At 44.8% G+C, this 22,617-nt stretch overlaps 1 protein-coding gene across 4 annotated transcripts in view; it reads left to right on the forward strand.

The window, feature by feature from the left end:
• ASB2 (ankyrin repeat and SOCS box containing 2) overlaps nt 1–22,617 on the forward strand; it is a 75,813-nt gene that overhangs the window by 39,579 nt on the left and 13,617 nt on the right. For all 4 annotated transcript variants that reach the window (XM_033953400.1, XM_033953402.1, XM_033953404.1 and 1 more), the window contains 4 exons: nt 6,726–6,892; nt 8,754–8,909; nt 18,887–19,132; nt 19,805–19,979. In XM_033953400.1, the coding sequence (XP_033809291.1) occupies nt 6,726–6,892; nt 8,754–8,909; nt 18,887–19,132; nt 19,805–19,979 (744 nt within the window). The remainder of the gene's footprint in view (nt 1–6,725; nt 6,893–8,753; nt 8,910–18,886; nt 19,133–19,804; nt 19,980–22,617) is intronic.

The following is a 22,617-nucleotide window of genomic DNA, read 5'->3' on the forward strand; positions in this document are numbered from 1 at the left end:
GCGCAATGGTGCGCCCACATCTGGAGTACTGTGTCCAGTATTGGTCACCGCACCTCAAGAAAGATATGGCAGTACTCGAGGGAGTCCAGAGAAGAGCAACTAAACTGATAAAGGGTATGGAAAACCTCTCATATACTGACAGGCTAAAAAAGCTGGGGCTATTCTCCCTTGAGAAGCGGAGACTTAGAGGAGACATGATAGAAACCTTCAAGATCCTGAAAGGCATAGAAAAAGTGGACAGGGACAGATTTTTCAGATTATGGGGAAGCACAAGTACAAGGGGGCACTCAGAGAAATAGAAAGGAGACAGGTTTAGAACAAACGCTAGGAAGTACTTTTTCACCCAAAGGGTGGTGGATATGTGGAACGCACTTCCAGAAGCTGTGAAAGGCCAGAACAAGTTACATGGCTTCAAAGAAGGTTTGGATAGGTTCCTAGAGAACAAGGGAATTGAGGGGTACAGATAAGAATTAAGGATAGGGATAGGAGTAGAGATAGATTATAAAAATAGTCAAGGACCACTGCTCAGGCAATGGGCCTGATGGGCCGCCGCGGGAGCGGACCGCTGGGCGAGATGGATCTCTGGTCTGACTCAGCGGAGGCAACTTCTTATGTTCTCCCTATCTATCCTGGCAGGCTCACTATCTATCTAACGTACCTGGGGCAATGGAGAACATAAGAACATAAGAATTGTTGCTGCTGGGTCAGACCAGTGGTCCATCGTGCCCAGCAGTCCGTTCACGCCAATCAGGCCTTAGATTAAGTGGGGATGGGCGGACCCGCTATGCCTAAGGCCTGATTGGTCCAGGCTTCTAGAGCCTGGGCCAATCAGGCCTTAGGCTTCGGCGGGATGGGGCGGGCCCACTTCATTTCGATGAGGCGTGCCTGCCGGCTCAAGACGTGCAAGACCCTTCTAAGAACAGGTTTGGTGGAGTGGAGGTTTGGGGGGGGTTAGCGCCGGGGGGGTGCATCTTCGGGCAGGAGGGATTGGGCACCCTCCTGCCAGCTATCGATATTGTCGGGGGGGGGATCGGTAGTGTCAGGGGGGGGCGGTCGGTAGTGTCGGGGGGCGGTCGGTAGTGTCGGGGGGGGTGCGTCTTCGGGCAGAGGGTTTGGGCACCCTCCTGGTCAGGGGGCCGCGGCCCGCTATACTTATCGCGGCAGGGAGATCCCTTGCCGCGATAAGTATAGCGGCCGCGTCTACTTACAATGTAGGCCAGCATTTTGCTGGCCTACATTTTAAGCTTCTCCTCTACTAGGGAGACGCGTAGGGCCACCTAGGTTCAGCCTAAGGCCCTTAGACGAGCTTAGGCATCTTGCGGGTCTCCCTAGGCTCCCGGAGGTGCCTTCAGGCTTGCCTGGGGAGCATTTTTTTTTTAAAAACGTGCATCCCGATTGGCTGATTAGACAGCTGTAGGACGCCTAAAATCAGGATGCACTTTAAAGAATCAGGGCCTAAGTGTATAGGTTGTGCCTGAAAATTCGAAATGGTGAGACAGGTAGATTGGGGATGAACCTGTTATGGTTTTGAAGCAAAGGCAAGCAAACTTAAAGATGACCCTGGCTTCCACAGGCAGCCAGTGTAGTTTTTTGTAATATGGGCTTACATGATCCGATTTCTTGAGGCCAAAGATGAGACGGATTGCAGTGTTCTGGACAATTCTCAGTCGTTTGATGGTTTTCTTTAAAGATCCCAAGTATATGATATTGCAATAGTTTAGGGTATTTATGATGAGAGATTGAATCAGCAGTTGAAAAGAGGAAATCAAAGTAATGTTTAATAGTACGAAGTTTCCATAAAGTGTAAAAACATTTTTTAACCTGAGCGTTGGTGTGATCCTCAAAAGTCAGGCTTCGCTCCAAGATGACACCAAGGATTTTGATTGTAGAGTTAATTGGGTAGTCTGACCCATTTAATCTCAGAGAGGTTATTGGGACTTGATAAAAAGAAAAACTTAGTTTTTTCCAAATTCAGTTTTAGTTTAAATTGCATAGTCCATTGTTCTACTTTGGTAAGGACAGATGAGGTGAATTGTTTTGTCTCTTGGGTCAGTGAGGTTATGGGAATAATTATTGTGATGTCATCCGCGTATATATATGATTTCAATTTTAAATCGGATAGCATATTTCCCAATGATGCCATGTAGATATTGAAAAGTGAAGGGGAGAGTGGGGAGCCCTGAGGAACTCCGCAGGGGTTACTCCAAGCTGGAGAGAAAGTTCCTTCACTGTAAACCTGGTAAGAATGTTTTTTTAGGAAATCTAAGAACCAATTTAGTACCTGACCAGAAATGCCAATGGAGTCAAGGCATCTAAGCAAAGTCCTGATTATAAGTCACATTGAGCTTGGCTTTAGAATAAAATCAAATTTTGCTATGACAGTGGCAGATGTATGAAACCTGCATACCCTTTCTGTTTTCCCTTGCAATTTAAAGAACATGGTATATTCCAGAGGCATAGCTACCACTGAGTGAGTTCTGCAAAATGTCCAGAGCTGCCCAGTGGTAGGGGCTGCCTGGCAGTTGAATCATTCTCATCTCAGTTCTGACATTCTTCTCTTCCTCTGTTCCCCCCCCTCATATATCTGGCATCTCTAGCTGCTTCCCCTCACTGTCCTCCAAAACCATAGCAGAGGAAGTGATGAGAACAGGCTACCTCTAGCCATCCCCACTAGGGCCTTCCTCGTGCAGTGTCAAGATTCTCTGATGCATCTCCCTATGGGTTGGATTATAGTGGGGCCAGCCGGAGGCAGCCTTTTTTTGTCACTGCTTCTGCTAGTGATTTGCTGCATGTTTAGGGAACCCATGGAGGGAGGGGTGCTACAGAGAGATTCCAGCGCACATAGGAGTGGGGTGGGCGATAAAGAGATTCCAGACCTGGGGAGGGGAGAGATGCAGGACCTGGGATGGGAAGCAGAGGGAAGAAAGGGTTTGCTGACACTGGACTAATGGGAGAAGGGAAAGAGAGAGATACTGGACTACAGAACTTCAGGGGAAGGCAGGAGGAAGGGAAGAGAGGGGAGAAGTTGGACATAGGGAGGGACAGACCACAGACAAGAGAAGATAGAGACATAGGGATACAGAGGTGTGATGTTGAACCCAAGGGGAGGGAAAGAGTTACAGAGGAGAGATACTGAATAGAGTAAGATAGGGACACAGAGGAGATATGCTGAATAAGGAGAGAAGATAGGGATACTAAGAGGGCAGATGCTGAACATGGTAGGAACAAAAACAGAAAAAAACTTCAGATACAGTGTACAAGGTGTAAAAACCAATCTTTTATTGAAGATGGTCCAATGTAGCATTCAAATAAAATCTATTGGTTCTCAGGTGTGAGTCCACAGGACCCGACATGGTCCGTGTTTTGGAAAACACTCCTTCCTCAGGGGTCTGAAATTTCTATATACAATGACGCAGAGAACCTGACAAAACAAGTGAAGCCTGAAAGGCGTGTAAGTCCACCTATCCAGCAGCGCAAAGTGCTTGCAGATGGCGAAAACGATGGTAGGAGGACAGGGGCACAAAAGGGAGATGCTGGGCAGGGTAGATAGGTATGTGGAAGAAAGATGGAAATTGGACATAGAGAATGAAGAAATTTCAAAGGGACAGGAGATCTAAGAAAGAGAGTTAAGAAAGAACCGAGAAAAGAGACACTGGGACCAAAGCAATGCTCAGATAACAAAGGTTAAAAAAAAAAAAAAAGTATTTTTTTTCTGATTTTGTTCTAAAATGTGAGTTTCTTGCATGTCGGTTTCTATGTTTATCACTATGACAGGTTTTCTGTATAGGCCTGGAATGTGTATGCTTTTTTGCAGGGTTTGTTTCCTGCAGCTCTGAATGGATTCCTTCTCCTTCAACTCCTGCCACCTTGGGAGAGATGGTGTTTTAGGAGTCCATCTTAATTTTTCCACCCAGGGCCCATTTAGTCCTGGCTGTGCCATGGGTGCTTCCTATTCTTATTTGACAGTGAATTAGAATAATTAAAAAAAACAGCAACAATTCCACAGGTGGCCATTAACTAATCAGCCGCATTTTCTTCTCTATATTTTCCGGAACAAATAGATGTGCGTAAAGAGAGACCACTGGCTCAACCAAAGAACTTGGGGGGAGCTAATGATGCACCAGCTGAAGAGGCTTTTAGACTAATTACACTGATTCCCAGGGCTCTACCAGACCACACAGAGTTACTCCACTGAACAAAGCTATGCTGAGGCAACATCTTCCTAAGTGTACAATCAAGTGTTCTGCTTTCTCAGATTAGAACTTGCAGCAATAATTAACAGTGGCAGTGTGTGTTTGGGGGGGGGGTGAACGGAAGAGAAGCATGGATAATAAGTGAGTCAAAAGGCCCCAATGAACAGCCTGGAGGCCCTCCATAATTGTGTAGTCTCCTTATTCCTGATGTTAACTCTGATAATTAACAAAACAGTGTGAAACAGAAGGTGGAAATGACATTTGTGCAGTATTTATGTCCTCAATATTCATTGTGGAGAGAGTGTGGTGCAATGGTTAAAGCTATACCCTCAGGTGGTGGGTTCAAACCCATGCTGCTCCTTGTGACCAGGGAGGAGGGACATATACAAGTGTTTTAAAGGTGTGTTTTATGCGTGTCCCTCGTGCCTCAGCCACCCGCTAGACCCACGGGATCCTTCGACCACTCCCCATGGCGGAGATGCCTACTCCCTCCTTGGTCACCTAGACCCTTCCACGGCCCTCTACCCCATATTTTATTCTGAAGGCAGCAGGAGGGATTTGCATGGATTCATGTGAGCCAGAAGAAAGTGGAGGTATGCTTACATTGGCCCACATAGACCAAAAGAAGTAGGAGAGAGTAGGCAGCATCGTATTAATGGAGGATTGAGGGGAGCAGGAGAGCACTGGAATCGGGGAGGAGAGAGAATGTAGCGATCAATTTGGAAAAATTATAAAGGCAGCCCATCTACAAAATTTGTCCAGGAATGGTCACAAAAGCCTAATTCCTACAGTTATTAGGAGGTCCAGCAACCCTCACTGACTATTCAAGAAGATTAAAGAGCACGGAAAGAAAATTCACTCAGACTTACTAGTACCTAGAAGCAAGAAGAAATCATGGTACTCGGCAGAACTGAGAAGCCTGAAAAGAGAATGCCGAAAGCTAGACAGAGCTTGGAGAAAAGCAGGAATCGAGCGAGGAAACAACATGGATATTATAACAGACAAATGAAAATGGTACTCAGATATGATTGAGGTGGACAAATCAGACTTAATGAAATTGTTCAAAATTCCAGCAAAACTGACAAACCTCACAGCAACGACTGCCTCAAATGTAGTTTCCCCCACCCCCCAACTCACTAACATCATACTTGAGAATAAGTTAGAGAATATATTTAAACTATTTGATAATATGACAATCAACTAGAGCAGTGGTTCCCAACCCTGTCCTGGAGGAACACCAGGCCAATTGGGTTTTCAGGCTAGCCCTAATGAATATGCATGAAGCAAATTTGCATGCCTATCACTTCCATCATATGCAAATCTCTCTCATGCATATTCATTAGGGCTAGCCTGAAAACCCGATTGGCCTGGTGTTCCTCCAGGACAGGGTTGGGAATCACTGAACTAGAGGATACTACCTTGTTTCCCTGAAAATAAGACAGGATCTTATATTGAGTTTAGCTCCAAAAAATGCATTTGGGCTTATTTTCAGGGGATGTCTTTTTTTTTTTGTTCTCATGTCATCTTTCCCTTCCTCTCCTCTACCCCAATTCTTCCTCTTTCATTTCACCCTCCCCATGTGCAGCATCTTTCCTCCCCTCTTGCCCATCCATCCCCCTGTGCAGCAGAACCCCACCAACCCTCCCACTGTGAGACTGACATACCTCCGAGGCATCCAAAAACAGTGGCGGCAATGCTCTGAACGGGCTGCTTCACGGCCTTCCCTCTACCGCGCTGGTGTGATCGGGGCTGGGGCTGGAGTGCATCTGGGGCAGACCCGGGGGTGGAATGGGGGCGGGGCCACACATCCTCTTTTACCAGATGAAAAATCTGGTAATCCTAGTGCTGGGGCCACTTCCTCCTACTCCCTTTGGCCTGTCAAACTTAGTTCTGTCCCTGCCTTATATACTTCAAGTTCCTGGCAGCAGCTTCCCTGACTCCTCCTGCCCATATCACTTCCTCCTGAAGAGGAGCTACCTATGTCACGGTGGCTCTGATAATGTGAGGAAGTATCCAGCAAAAGGGGGTGGTATGACTCCCTCATAGTAGTGAAGTAATATCCAGCAAAGGCCACAGGAATGTAGGAAGCCAGATGTTTGGCTCTTTAATTAACTACAAAGTCTTGTGGTGGATATGGGAAAGGAGGAATACTGGGTGTGGTCTAAGCAGGAACTCTTGTATGTACACTCTTGACTCAAGATAGAGTCCTTAGAAACATGATGGTAACTGTATAACATAAGGAGAGATATCGTCTAATCTAAGCAGTCACTCTATAATTTCAGTAGTGTAGAAAGGAAGAACAGTATCATGTGGATGGGTTGCAGTATTTTCTTGCTGTCATCTGGGGGAACTTGGTTTTTCCCAAACAACTTTGTAATGCTTAGTGAAAGGTGCAAGCTTTTAGTTTTCAGGCATTGGTGGTTTTCTAGTTACATCATTTTCAGATCCTTTTTTCTGCTTCACAAACACTTAATAAGTGATAGCTGCTGCAGCTTTACACAGTGCCATTTAACATTTCTCTACATTTTACAGGGAACAAGACCCAATAGTGATAGCGATTATGAATGGAGATGTCAACACATTGACTAATATAATCAAATCGGAGAGAAACCCTGCGGAGCCTGATAAAGACGGGTGGCTGCCTTTGCATGAAGCATCATACTACGGGCAACTGGAATGCTTAAAGCTTTTGCTAAAAGGTAAGGATAAAACTGGTAAAAACCATCTGAACAGCACAGAGAAAGAAAACCACAGCAAATATCCGAAAAAGGGAAGAAAATAAAACCACTGTGATGTAATCTACAGTTGTGATATTACATAATGCAAGGGATATAAAATTAATGAAGGAACATCATACATGAAACTGCCCAAAATCTTCTCATTTATCTCTAGATACTGGTTTGTAAACTACAATCATAGGTCCATTGCATAATTATATTTGAGAATTTATTGAACTTAAAATTACTGTTGGAGCCACAGGTCATTGACTACATCCACATAATATATCTCATAAATAATAATTATAAAACAGTGGTCCAGATTCCCTTCCAAAGTCCTGACAAGGGCCCCAGCTTTGATAAGCCTTGAATCAGGGGCTCTAGGATAATACTATTTTGACATCGCTATCGCATCTCAGGATGCACCAGGAAGGGGAAGGGCCGCCATTTTGTAGAGGCAGGCATGCTGGCAGGAGGGGAGTGGGCATCCCTCCTGCTTTCTGAATAAGGTACGGGGGGGTGGATCGGGGAGCATGGGGGGGTCTGGATGGCCACTGAGGCAGGAGGGAGTGACCATCCCTCCTACCAATATTCACAAGAGGCTGTCATTGGGAGGGGTCCTTTGGGGGGGGGCAGACAACACAACTTTTTTTTTAATGGGGGTAGATATTGTGTGTGTGTTTGTAACCTGCAAAACATCTGTGCCTACTAGAAAAAAAGAAAATCTTCCTTCCTCGAACAGCTGAGTGGCAGGAGGCTGCTTCGGGCCTTTCCTTGCTGCTCAACTGTTCGGGCTTCCCCTGCCAGCTCCTCGCATGTGTCAGTCGCTTTTCCAGTGAGTGATTGGATGGGATTATGGCAGATCTCCGTGAAACTCATTTGCATTCATGTGAAATTGTTTCAACATCGATTGCCATTTTGAAATCAGACAATTTGCAGGTACTACATCGACCCAATCAATTTACTAGCGATATTAGAGAATCTGGGCCTATTTGTGCATGCTGTTTAACCTTTTTTTTCCCACTCATCTCTCTCACAGGGAGAATAGGCTCAAATGAGTGGAGAGCTTTCAAATGAGTGTGATGGGAACAGGCTCAAAAAATTTGAGAGTGAGAGAGCCTTCCAATGAGTGTGACACACTCCTAATGGGTGTGCTCCTAATGAGTGAGAGACAAAGCGCTTGAATCACATCTTAAAGGGGATGGGCAATAATGCATAATCTCTCTCTTCTCTGAAGCCCCCTCCTGCATCACATCCCCTTTCCCAAACTACTTCCCTGCCTCATAATTCCCTAGAAGATCTCTTCTATCACAACCCCCTCAAAGAGCCCCTCTTTCCAACAATGACTCCTTCTTTCATGTAAGCCACCCTGGGCCTACCCGTATAAATCCCTGGGATCTAGGGAGTATGGGGCAAGAGCGATCCACAGTTGCTTCTGCCCCTCCTGGTGCTGGGTGCAAAATGGCACCAGCAACCCCTGGTGGTAGTCTTGTGGCACTTACAGCTAGGCGCCAGGCTGCCATGGTAACTAATATTAATGTGCATTATGATAATATAACACATGTTATTGCCATTTTTGACATATGTTAAGGAGCATGTTGTGGCCAGAATTTACCTCTATCCCCAGTAATTGATTCATAAGTGTTTCTAACGTGTTATTTTTTGGTACTTTGAGATTTGTAGGATGATTTTTTTCAGCATTTGCAGAATTCTTGAAACTTGCCAGAATTTGCAAAGTTTCTGTTGGGGCAAACTAGACAGATTTTGTGGCCTTTGTATGTATTTCTATTCATATTTTTCTGTCTGTTTTCAAAATACAGTTTTTTGTTGATTCTTTGAACAGCTTGCCCTGCAGCAATTGATCGGAGGACACTTCAAGAGGAAACTGCGCTATACCTAGCGACCATAAGGGGGCATAATGAGTGCATACATTATTTGCTGCAGTGTGGTGCTGAACCTGACATCGCAAATAAATCTAGAGAAACTCCTCTCTATAAGGGTAAGAGTAACGTAAACTCTGTCAGATTTTTGTAAGGGATAGTTAGAATGCGAAGTTATCAAGTTCCAGGAAGTTGATTATTTTTGGCCAGTCCTGTTTCTGATCTTAATTCCCAAAAGCAGTGTGGTACATATAATCCCTGATCCTACCCACCAAAACCAGCATGGCAGATTCCATAATGAATCGGGATCAGGTTGTCAGAAATCCTGGACTGGCCTAATATCTTCCTTGTTGAACTGAGCAGCTCTGTGGGAGAGGCAGTTATACAATTTCAAACACTCTGGAAGTGAAAATAATACTGAAATAGGCTAAACTGAAATACTTGCTGGGACTGTGCAGTGCTATATTCCTTCCAATGGAAACATTGCTTTTTTCAATAAATAATTATTTCTGTAATTCAAGGCTTTGTATGTCAGATCTTTGCGAAGCCCTTACACTTCAAAGTTGGAGAGAACATTTTAGAACTGGTAACAAGGTTGGAAAGATTAACAGATTTTAGGAATAATCAGTAAAATAAAGAGGTGGAGAATGGGCAGGGATGGCAAAATATTGGCAGGGTGGGAAGGGGGAAAAAGAGAGGGCAAGGGGTAAGGAAGATAAGGTGGATAAGGAGAGGGGAGAGAGTGAAAAATGGAGGACTGATAAATCATGTTCACATGAAATGCACTGTCCTACACACTTCTCCCTCCGTATTCGCTGTGATAGGGGATTAACAGACCCGTGAATACAGAAAAACCGCGAATAACTTTTTCATATGTTATTCGCTGTTTTCTATTAAAAACCATCGTGAATATGGTAAAACCGCAAATAACATGGTGGGAGACCTGGCCTGTTCCTGAAGGAGAGACAAAACATGGTGAAGAGAGTACCGGAAATCGGTGATTTCTCTATGCAAGCTGATGTAATTGGGGGGAGGAGCCAGCAAGCTAAAAACCGTGAATAATCGAAACTGTGAATGCTGAAACTGCGAATATGGAGAGAGAAGTGTATTTGGTTGTGAAAAAGTTAATAAAGAGGATAAACTTATAAAAAAAAAGAACTTGTAAGCCTCTTCCCCTTCAGAGTGTCATATGCTGGTTAGCCTATCGGCAATGGCGTATCTAGGGTGAGGCAGGGGGTGGTTTGCCCCAGGTGCAGGGAGCTCGGAGTTGCTGGAGCAGTTGCGGGTCTGCAGTCTGCCTGCTAGTGGCCATTGGCTCTACTGGCCCCCACCCCCTCTGATGTCAACTTCTTGATCCAGGGCAGGGAACCAGCAGAGCTGACGGCTGCGTGCAGGTAACCCATGACCAATCCATGCACCTTCCACTGCCTGGTGCAGGAGATACTCCGCCTCGGGTTTTTGCTCCACCAAATATGCCACTGCTTGTTAGAGCAATACATCACTCCACCATAGCTTCATTCTAGGCAGTGATGTAGTAAGGACGGGGGGGGGGGGGTGATCTGCTCCGGGCGTTGTCTTGGTGGGGCTGCTGGTACACGTCCTCCTATCCGACCCCCCCTACCACGTGCATGCTTCCCTTCCCTCGTATCTCTTTAATGTTCACAGCGCGAGCAGCAATCCCAACCTGCTGCTCCCACCAGCATTGGCTATTCCTCTGATGTCACTTCCTAGGAAGTGAAATCGGAGGAAGAGCTGACGCTGGCATGAGCAGCAGATTGGGGTTGCTGCTTGCGTCGTGAACGTTGAAGAGGTTCGGGGGAAGGGGGTGCGTGTGCACGGCAGGAGGGAGCAGGGAAGGAGCGGATAGGGGTGGGGGGGCAGAGAAGAGGGCATGGGAGCAGCACCACTGCCCTGGGCGCCTCTCTACTTCGCTACGCCACTGATTCTAGGCGAAAGACAAGGTTGAAGGACAGCTGTGTACATGGAACCCAGAGCTAGGCCTTGCATTATAGAACCGAACATAAACATTTTGTTCCCGCTGGAACAGAAATAGGTTGGGGTGACCGAAAATTTTATGATGCATTTCCAGTGCTGCTGGTTGAACAGAGCAATCCTCGCCAGAGGCTATATTTCTTTACCTGCTAAATGTGTCAAGCACCAGAATACTTCATTCTGGTGTTGCAAAATACAATTCACAGATTTTTGGCTAAGATTCACGTACTTCTGGGCCTAGATGTGGAGTCAGACAACCTTTGGGGAAATTAACTTCCTGCCATGTGACCCCACCAGGGACCCTATGACAGTGATCAAAGCAGGAGGGTCAAATTTGTTTTAATATTAACAGAGAGAAATAAGAATTTAAAAAAAATTGCTTTAGTGGTACGTTTTTGCAATATACACCTTCCAGATCAGCCAGTTTTGTAGCTGAAAATGCTCTTTAGAGCTAGAAGGCCTAGTTAAACCAGAAACCACACACTAAGTTATATTAACCGTAGCTCTTAAAAGATTTCTTCTTTCTAGCACTTTTTAGCATGGTAAAAACAAGGAAGAGGTTGGTTTAATCACAGATTTAGAGCCCACGGTGTAGAGTTGTGGAAGGATCCCTGGTGCATAGCTCCCGTCTATAGAACCTGACTAGGAAAAGCAGAAGGACTAGCCTAGGGTTACCAGATGTCCGGGAAAACCAGGGCATGTCCTCTTTTTAAAGGATTGTCCAGGTGCTTGGATGGCCTTTCCAAAACCCAGCAGTTTGTCCAGGTTTTGGAGAGCTCCAGCTGCATCTGGAGGGCCTCTGAGTGTGCATGGATGATGTCGCACACGTCCGCTCATGCTCCAGGCCCTCCAGACGCGGCCGGAGTTTGTTGGGGAAGAAGAGAGGAGGCTTTGTGGAGGCAGGGCTGGGGGGTAGAATGCGGCGGGCCTGGGAGGTGGAACAGGGTGGGCCCAGAGGCATGTGTCTAGAGCAGGGGTGCCCACACTTTTTTGGCTTGCGAGCTACTTTTAAAATGACCAAGTCAAAATGATCTGCCAAGAATAAAATTTTAAAAAACACAAAGCACACTGTACGCAGAGAAAATGTTAATTATCATTTGTATTCGGGGGGTTTTCAGAGGTCAAGGCAGATGACTTTAAAATATGCAATGTCACCTCAGTAACAACTATGCAAAAATAGACAAATATACCCTCTCCCCTTTTACTAAACCGTGATAGCGGTTTTTAACGCAGGAAACTGCGCTGAATGCCCTTCGCTGCTCTCAATGCTCATAGGCTCCCTGCTTTGGTACGAACTGAGGAGCACAGAACAGTGTCAGAAGAGGTGGAGCTGAAAAATGTAGATGATGCCTTTTATACAAACTCGTGAGTAGGGGTACACAATTCACTGTTCCAAGACACACATGCCTTTCTGGAAACGTCAATCGCTCCTCCTAAACTTACTTGCTCCACTTCATCACTGACGCTGAAACCGTGGATTGAAGACAAAGTTTTATTTTATTTTTCTTTCCAGCTTATGATTTATCTTTAATCTTATCTATTGTTTTGCCTTTTGTCTTTGTTTTGTTCTATTTCTATCATTTAAATTTCTCCAGAATTCTACTGTTCAACGGCTCCCCCTTCTGCTTCTATTCCTTTCTCTCCTCTCTTCTACCTTCCAAAGTATTTAGATCAATGCTGTCTTGTTAAAATGTTTATTTTATTTTTATTTTTCCTCTAACTCTACTTTTCACTTCTCTATTACCCTCCAGGTACTTTAGTTAGATTGTGAGCCTTCGGGACAGTAAGGGAATTTTTCAAGTACCTTTCTTATTTCTAATCTTAATGTATATTTTCTGTAAACCGCTTAGAACCTAACGGATGTAGCGGTATATAAGAAATAAATTACATTACATTACATTACTAGAAAGAAGATTATCGAAGTAAGTACCTAATCTTCTCTTAGCTCCATGAATATGCTTTAGTTTAAGCTCAGATGTGCGAGTCAGAACATATTGACATTCACTTTGCCCTAAATGTGTCCCTTGGAGGACCAAATGGAACCTTTAAATGTGCCTTACCTGTAATATCCAGGTTTGAGGTCCTCAGGTTACTTCTTAAAAGTGGCAGCACTAGCACAAGAGCTCAAATAGTCTGTGGCTCTGTCTCTTCCACCTTTTGTTTATGCGCAAATATTAAAATATCAGAAAATTCCACTTCAGTTATTTGACATCACATGTTCCAACTCTTCTCTGAACGCTGAGAATATCAGGTGACGATCAACCAATGGAAAGAGAGTTCTCTTAATGCCTGATGACATCACAATGCACTCTAGTCTCACTGCATTTTCTCTGAGAATAGCAGATGGTTTAGGTTTGTTTAATTTTCTAGCCCATCCTCCCAGGGTAGCCCAGAATGGGTTACGTGAATACATCCATATTTATCATGACAAACACATAACAAATTATGGCTTCCTTCTATCAAGTCGCGTTGGTTTTTTTTTTTTATTGCTGGCCACTGTGGTAAAAGCTCTGACACTCATAGAATTCCTATGAGCGTCGTAGCTTTTACCGCAGCTACCCACGATGAAAAAACCCTTAACGCAGCTGGATAAAAGGGGGCCTATGCAGTGTTCCCTCTAAGCGGGCGGGTGTTGTGAGCAAACTTTTTTCACCGTGAGCCAAAAATATCGGGCGCCAGCAAGTTATGAGCCAACTCGCCCGATTCTCCTCTCGCCGCCCTGCCATCTGCCGTACGCCTCTTCCGATCGTGCGCTGTGACGAGAAACGTGTGCGCTGCGATGTAATATTTTGTGCGCCAGCGCACGCCAGCGCAGCTTAGCGGGAACACTGGTTCAAATGGTTTTATTTATTTCCCCAAATTTATTTTTGTTATACGCATTGAAAATATTTGATATTGCGTTTAAATCAAAATCTCAATAAACTTGAAACGAGTGCCCGTGAGATTGTGGGAGGGTTAAATACTCAAAACTTAGAAGTTTTTGCTACGCCAGCTTTCTGGTATCTTTACATACAGTGGCGTACCTAGCATATGTAACATCCGGGGCCCATCATTTTTTGGCACCCCCCCCCCCATCTGTAAGAAAAACATGATTTTTAGTAACAAACCACACGTCACACATGAGTACCTAGGAAAAGGCAGCATCTTACATATTGCAGTGAGCAGTACATCAATACACCCATTGTAAAACTAAACAAGCCAGACCAGCACAGATCAATCCTACACCGTCAATCCTAACAGAAAACCATGTCTTTCGAACACACAGAACACAGAAAACACCTTCGCCTAGTAAGGAATATGTAATCACAAACTAACCCCTCCCTCTTTTACATAACTGTAGTGTGGATTTTAGCTACGGAGGTAACAGCTCTGATGCTCATAAAATTCTGAGCATCAGAGCTGCTACCACCAAGGCTGGTGCTAAAAACGCTTCACAGTTTTGTAAAAGGGGGGATAAAATAAAAATACATAGACAAAGGTTAAATTGAACCAGCAAGAAGCTGGACTCTGCATACAATGCTTCACAGAAACAGTGACACATGTCTCCTAAAGCAATAAATAAATAGAAATTTTTTTCTACCTTTGTCTTCTGTGGTTTCTCCTTTCCTCATCTTCTTGTAACTCTCTTCCTTCCATCCACTGTCTGCCGTCTCTCTTCCCCTATATGGCATCTTCTCTCCTTCTATGCCCCTTCCAGAAACTGTATGCCTCCCCCTTCCATCTCTCCTTTCACCCCATTGGTCTGGCATCTCTCTCCTCGCCTTCCCTCTCCCACACCTCTCCTCATAGTCTGGTATCTCCCCTTCCCTGATTCTCTGGCATCTCTCTCCTTTCCTTTTCTTCCATCTTTCGCTCCCCCTCCATGCTCTCACATCTCCCCCTTCCTTTTCCCTTAGACTGGCATACCTTCCTCCTACGCTCCAAGCCCTGGCATCTCCTTTAATTCCCTCCCTCATCTTCCTTCTCCCTCCAGCTGGGTACCGCAACACTCTTCCCTGCAGCTCTGCACTTCCCCACAATTGCCATGCTTCGGTTCCTCTTCTTCCTTCCTTCCTCCCCCCCCCCCCCGCGGGACCCTGCGGCACCATCAACTCTTACTCCCTCTAATGTAGGCCCTGCAGCTCCAGACTTCCTCGCACCTTCTCCCCTCCCCCTTTGGATCGCTATTATTTTAAATGTTATAGCCGCGGAGCTGTATCCATCAGTGGAGATGTCTAACCTCGGCCTGCCCCGGAACTCTTACTGCAGCAGACGCCCGTCTAGGCAGGAACAGGAAGTCACTGTTGCAGTAAGAGTTCCGGGGCAGGCCGAGGTTAGACATCTCCACTGATGGATACAGCTCCGCGGCTATAACATTTAAAATAATAGCGATCCAAAGGGGGAGGGGAGAAGGTGCGAGGAAGTCTGGAGCTGCAGGGCCGACATTAGAGGGAGTAAGAGTTGATGGTGCCGCAGGGTCCCGCGGGGGGGGGGGAGGAAGGAAGGAAGAAGAGGAACCGAAGCATGGCAATTGTGGGGAAGTGCAATCCCCCCAATGCGTCCCCTTACCTTACCGACGCGTGTGTGCGCTGTGAAGAGAAACTTTGCGCTGCGATGTAATATTTTGTGCGCGAGCGCAGGCCAGCGCAGCTTAGCGGGAACACTGTTAAATACAGTGATGCCATCATAATAAATCTAAATTTAAATTTCACATTCTCATCAAGATTTAAAATCCAATGTACTATGTCTAGTTAAATCATATTTACAATACTTCTAAACCGTGAATTTAGCCACTTATCTAGAAACCAAAGAAATGCGTTTTTAACAGCTCTTCGAAAATCATCACATTGTCTAGCGATTTGATGCAAAAAAAATGGAGTTGGTTCCACAGCTAAGTCATAAACCGGGAGTAGGCTCATTTACGAGCCCACTCGCAGAGGGGATGCAGAAACGTTGCTCTTGTTGTAAACTCAAGGACCACTTTGGATGATATACAGGTAACCTTTCCAGCATATACCCCCCCCCCCCCTTTTTACAAAACCGAGCTAGCTGAGCGGTATTGTATAAAGGGGGGAGGGGGGTAATGTGGATCCATTTCATGAAAGAATTTAAAAGCTAACACTAAAACCTTAAATACTTTTTTTTTTTTTACAAAAGCCAATGAGCATCAAACAGCAGAAGAAATATGGTCAAAAGGACCTAGAGCTTTCATGAGTCGCTCCTCAGCATTTTGCACCCTCTGCCCACATGTTTTAAAACTCAATAATAAAAAGACAAAAGAAATGCGATTCAAAGAAAATCGTCACTTTTTGTCACAGAATACTGGAGAAACATGAGTTAGGGCGTGATAGTAATAAATTGTAGCATGTTTATGGTGCTACTGGACGTGCACAGCATTTCAGCGCAGAAACATTTTCAGCTATACTTTGGCAGCAATTCTATAAATTGGTACCTCATCTTAGGTACCACAATGGGATACACTTGGGGGAAAATTGCTGACTTACAAATATGTCCATTCTGCTGCCCCTCAATATCTCTCCTCGCTTCTCTCTCCTTATACACCTCCCAGAGAACTTCATTCCTCAGATAAGCCGCTCCTCCACTGCCAATTCCAGACTTCGTTCCTTTCATCTAGCTGCCCCCTATGCCTGGAATAAATTACCCGAGTTTGTCCGTCAAGCCCCTTCCCTTGATTAAAAGCAGACTGAAAACCCACCTTTTTGATAGAGCCTCCAATCCTTAACCCTATTCCTCTGACCTCCAACCCAGCCAGCTGATTATCCATGACATCCTGTTTAGATTGTAAGCTCTTTTGAGCAGGGACTGTTTTCTTCTTCTTTGTGACTCTGTGCAGCGCTGTGTGCGTCTGGTAGCGTTATAGAAATAACAATAGTAGTAGTAAAAGAAGTCTAAAGATAAGTGCCTAAATGAATGAACGCTTAAAAGTTAGGCACCCAATGCGCCTATCAACACCTAACTCCAAAGCAGGCATGTTTAGGGGTGGAGAAGAATTTTGGCGCTGCTAGGCACGATTCTCTAAAGCAAGTAGTTCCCAACCCTGTCCTGGAGGACCACCAGGCCCATTGGGTTTTCAGGCTAGCCCTAATGAATATGCATGAGAGAGATTAGCATATAATGGAAGTGACAGGCATGCAAATCTGCTCCATGCATATTCCTTAGAGCAGTGGTTCCCAAATCTGTCCTGGGGGACCATCAGGCCAATCGGGTTTTCAGGCTAGCCCTAATGAATATGCATGCATGGAAGTGACAGGCATGCAAATCTGCTCAATACATATTCATTAGGGCTAGCCTGAAAACCCGATTGGCCTGGTGGTCCTCCAGGACAGGGTTGGGAACCACTGCTCTAAAGGATTTAGGTGCCTATAACGTAGGCCTTTAAAACTCTGGCCTACATTACAGGTGCTGAAGCTTTTAAAAGTTAGGCGCCGCTAAGCATGATTCTGTAATGGACGCCTAAGTGTGATTGACATGCTTTTTTAGGCACCCATTACAGAATCTGGCTCTTGGTGCCAATTCTTTAATGGCCTAAGGGCACAAAAGGCATTATGGAATATTACCACAAAGCTGCATTGATGTGGCAAAAGCTAGATGCGCCTAATTACAACAGGTCAAAGGCTAGCATAAGTGGGCGTGCCCAACCGCACCATGCAGTGTGTCCAACTGATAGAATTCTGCAAGTTGCATGTGTCAATATGCCCATGACAAGCCTACATGTACGGTCCTCCTATGTCTATACCCCCGACAGTGGTGTGTTAAGCGAGTTAGGTGCACTGCTTGTAAGATAGCACTTAGCATTTTCGTGCAGAACTATCAGTTTGTAAACTTGTGCAATATTAACCTAATAGAGGACCTCATACACCTGGGACATTACTCGAATTTCTTCCATGCTCTTCCTGGGGTGGTGCATTCATTATCGGTCCTACTTATACATTTCCATTTTTTCTTTTTTGTTGAATTTTCAATATGATGTGTGTATCAAAGAAATGGAAGAAGCACTTAACTTTAGCCTAACGGTTACTCAACCGTTTCACGCCTGTAAGCAAGGATCGGCTGAAATTGTATGAGCTTGTGCGGTTTCAAGAAAAAATAATATGACATCTTGAAATTCAGCTTCAGTGGTGTGGTGCTGAAACCAAGGCGTGAAACGGTGAGTTATGTCCCGGGTGTATGAGGTCCTCAGATTAATTTTGTACAAGTATACTCTATGTTTTTTGTATTTAAGATTTAATTTTTGAGTAACTTTAGATTCTCATGTTTTTTTTTGAAACTATCAATTTGTGCCACTAATTATGCACCTAAGGGTTAGAAGTCTATAAACGAGTCACACTATTGGTGTCATAGAAACATGATGGCAGTTAAAGGCCAAATGGCCCATCTAGTCTGCCCATCCGCAGTAACCATTATCTCTTTCTCTCTTTGAGAGATCCCACGTGCCTATCCCAGGCCCTCTTGAATTCAGACACAGTCTCTGTCTCCACCACCTCTTCCGGGAGACTGTTCTACGCATCTACCACCCTTTCCGTAAAAACGTATTTCCTCAGATTACTCCGGAGCCTATCCTCCTCTTAACATGCCCTCTCATTCCAGAGTTTCCTTTCAAATGAAAGAGACTCGACTCATGAATATTTACATTACGTAGGTATTTAAACGTCTCTATCATATGTCCCCTCTCCTGCCTTTTCTCCTAAATATACAGATTGAGTTCTTTAAGCCTGTCCTCATATGCCTAATGATGAAGACATAAGGGGACAGACTTAAAGATCTTAATCTGTATACTTTGGAGGAAAGGCGGGAGAGGGGACATATGATAGAGACGTTTAAATACCTACGTAATGTAAATATTCATGAGTCGAGTCTCTAAGATTAAGTGCCAATTTCTAGAATGGCCTTTCACATCTCTTGACTCAAGAATCTTACAGTCTAATGGGCACATGAGGCAGTGACTTGCCTGAGTACAAGGCATCAATGCAATTCCTTCTCCTTCCTGAGTGCTATAGACCTTGAGACTCGTTGCTCTACCAGGAAGTATGCTTAATTCTTTTTTTGCACAATCATATATTACTGCTTAAATTTGCACATCTTTCCTTTTTTTTTTTTTAAACAGCCTGTGAGCGCAAAAATTTGGAAGCTGTGAAGTTGCTGGTCCAGTTCAATGCTGACGTGAACCACCGCTGTAATCGGGGCTGGACGGCCTTGCATGAGGCTGTGGCTCGCAATGACCTTGAGGTCACTGATATTTTGGTGACAGGAGGAGCAAAGATTGAAGCAAAGAATGCATATGGCATCACACCCTTATTTGTGGCAGCCCAGAGCGGGCAGCTGGATGCCTTGCGATACCTTGCTAAGTGTGGTGAGTAAAAAAAATGAAAACACCATCTTTCACTTATGCACGTACCACAGACACTGACCATTTATATGGTTGGAGCCTGGGTGGAATATAAGTGGGGCTTCCTCCTATACAGTATGTCTAACTTAAAAGTGTATTGTAAGTTAGACATGCATCTGTAGGGTTACCAAACGTCTAGATTTCCCTGGACGTGTCCAGATGGTTTTTCAAAACCCGGGGGGTGCTTGACAGTGGTGGCGGGAGGGAGTGGGCATCCCTCCTGCTACTGGGGGGAGGGGGTTGCTTGACAGTGGTGGGAAGGAGTGAGCTTTAGTGCTTCCCGATTCGCCTATTTGAATTGATTCACCTCGGTGAATCGATTCAAATTGATTCACTATTTTAAAAAAAATCAGACTCGCCGATTCAGTGAGTCATGACTTTGACACGTAGCTCCTGATTGTTAAGGCCCGACTTTAGTACAGGAAGAAGCGGTCGGAGCATACAGCGAGTGATTTCCTTCACTCACCGGTGCTCCGGCTGCCCTCTCCTGCCTGGTCATTCGCGGTCGGAAAATACCTCGAATGACCGGGATCGCCAACCGCAAATTTGCGGGGAAGCACTGTATAGAAAAATAAAGCTGTTATTATTATTATTAACAGTCCTGCTATATATAATAAGCTTGGTTTGGTTTTGTAGGCGCTGAGATTAATACCCAGGCCAACGACAGTGCCTCTGCTCTCTATGAAGCCGGTAAGAATGGACACACTAGCATTGTGGAGTTCCTGTTGTCTCAAGGTGCAGACGCTAACAGAGCCAACAAGGATGGTTTTCTGCCACTTCACGTAGCGGCAAAGAAGAAGGACAATGAAGAGTACGTGTAATTGATTGCAGGTTCCATCTGTTGGGTGGGTTCGCTGTGTAACAAAAGAGTAACAAGAACACAAATTAGATATAATTTATGCCATATGAATTTTCCTTCTCTTTCTCCGCTTCCTTTTTCCTCTTTTAGTTTCTTTTTCTTTCATTCTTCTGTTCCTCCCTCTTCGTTCTCATTTTGAACTAAATTTACTATATAATGAAATTCTAAATGTAGTATGAGAGTGATTGAATGCATCCGCTGACTTAGACTGAAGTCGTTGGCATTATAGCAAGTGGAATAGCAAATTTATAATACTATATCAGATACCATTCGGAGATGAGAAAGCCACTGTGCACATCTCCTCTAGATTATAGGATATCTGCAACAAATATTAATCAAAATGTTTACATATGTTTAGGGCAATTCTATAAGAGATCCACCATTTCTGTGCATTAATTTCTAGAATAGATCAGGGGTCGGCAAACTTTTAAAGCAAAGAGCAAATTTATCCTAAAAATTTGACCCAAGATTTACAAAGAACCGCAAAGGGATAGAAAAGGGAGTTTGAGAGATTCTAGGTCTCTCGCTTTCTCTTCATTACCCAAAGTCTAGCTTCTCGCCTCTCTTTCTTCCCTTCAACCCCTTGTAGGTCTCTGCGCCTTTCTTCTCTCCCTCCCTCCCCCTCCTCCTAATCCATAGCCAAGGTTCTCTCCCCTCTCCAAGCCTCGACCCTTTAATCCCCCCCAACCCCCCAATCCTCCACATCCCAGACCTACCGAGGTACCTGGTAGTCCAGCGTGGTCTTTGTTGCAGGAGTGCAACCCTCTCGCTTCTGCCTCCATGCAACTGCCTTCTAAAATGGCTCCTGTGCTCTTTCACATCTGCTCGTGGCATTTCCTGTAATGCGAGCTGCCATAAGAGGTCGCAGCAGCTATTTTAGAAGGCAGCCATGAGGAGTACCTTGGTAGGCCCGGGGGGGAGGAATTGTGGGATCAAGCAACAGACCCTCTCCGCCCCCTGTGCACCTCTTTAAATGTTCTTCCTGGTTGTGGGACCAGGAAGTGATGTCAGAAAGAAGCCAAGGCCGGCATGAGCAGCATATGGAAGTTGCAGCTCACACTAGTGAACATTTTAAGAGGTATGTGGGGGCAGGGGGGGCGCACTCATGCAGCAAGTAAGAGAGGAGGTGTGCATGGCACAGCAATGCCACCATCCCAGCCACCTTCGCTACACCACTATTTAACCTTTCTCATAGGGAAGTCGCCCCATTCCTTTTATCTTTAGGCACACCAAAGTGAATTTATTCTACTAGTCTGAAACAACTTAAGTGCACCCCAAAGCCATTATAGAATTGAACTAAGAGTGCTCATTAGGTGCCACTTACAGAACTGCCACCTACGACTCTTCTCCCAGTCTGTGTTTCTAGGGAAGTAATCTTGATGTTTCAGGTCCTTAATCTGAGATCTAGATTATGTTTTAGTTACGTTCAGAATCCAGAGCTTGCTAAGGGTTTTGTAGACTATGGCAGCAGTTCTATAAATTGGTGTCTCATTTTAGGTACTACAAAGGGGGCGGGCTTAGCACTAATTCTGTAATGGCTTAAGGACATGCCTAAGTCATCAGAGAATATTAATTCAAAGCTGCATTGGCATGATAAACATTAGGTGCACCTACTTAAAATTGGCTAGTGGCTGGCATCAGAGGGCCCATCTTGTGAACCAGCTGATAGTGTTCTGTAAACTCACATATTGCTTGTGTCATGCCATGAGTTGCCCATGATGTGACATGTGTATAGCCTGCTGACAACTACGTGGTAATGGAGTTAAACACACTAGGCTCGATTTTCAGATCAAGTGATATAGCCTGGCTGACTCTCGTGGTGGGCAGCGAACCTGGAAATTAAGTACTGAGCCACATCTGGTGACCGGCATTGAATTTCTGGTCTATTTTAGCTGCTTTTAACGTAGCCAGTTTAACTAATATTTGTTATCTGGCCACTCAACTTAGCTGGTCAGTCAGTGAATATTGGCGTTAACTGGCTGTGTCGCCTGGGCTAAATGCTAATATTCAACAGTCATCTGGTGCTGAATTTTGGTGCTGAGCCGGCTAAATGCTATTTAACCAGCCAGGAGCTGTTCCTGGCCAGTTAAATATTTCTGAATATTGAGCAGACTGCTTAGAGCAGTGGTTTCCAACCCTGTCCTGGAGGACCACTAGGCCAGTCGGGTTTTCAGGACAGCCCTAATGAATATGCATGAGAGAGATCTGCATATAATGGAGGTGTCAGTTATGCAAATCTGCTACATGCATATTCATTAGGGCTGTCCTGAAAACCTGACTGGCCTAGTGGTCTTCCAGGACAGGGTTGGGAACCATTGGCTTAGAGTACCTTGCACTTGTGCATATAAGTGTCAATTTTTGGCACCAACCATATTATGTAAACCCTGGTGTTTTATAAACTAGGAACACTGTTGGCTCCTAAATTTAGGCACCTGTATATAAAATTGTCTGCCCAGCAATTGCTCAGCGTTGGCGTTGTCTGCGTTTATTTATTTTGAGAATTTCTATACCGCTTACAACTAATCGGTTAACAGAATATACATACATAATCTTAAAACATCTATAATAATAAAATGCTAGCCGCGCATGC

Source organism: Geotrypetes seraphini, chromosome 7 (genome assembly GCF_902459505.1).
Source record: "Geotrypetes seraphini chromosome 7, aGeoSer1.1, whole genome shotgun sequence".
Taxonomy (NCBI): Eukaryota; Metazoa; Chordata; class Amphibia; order Gymnophiona; family Dermophiidae; genus Geotrypetes; species Geotrypetes seraphini.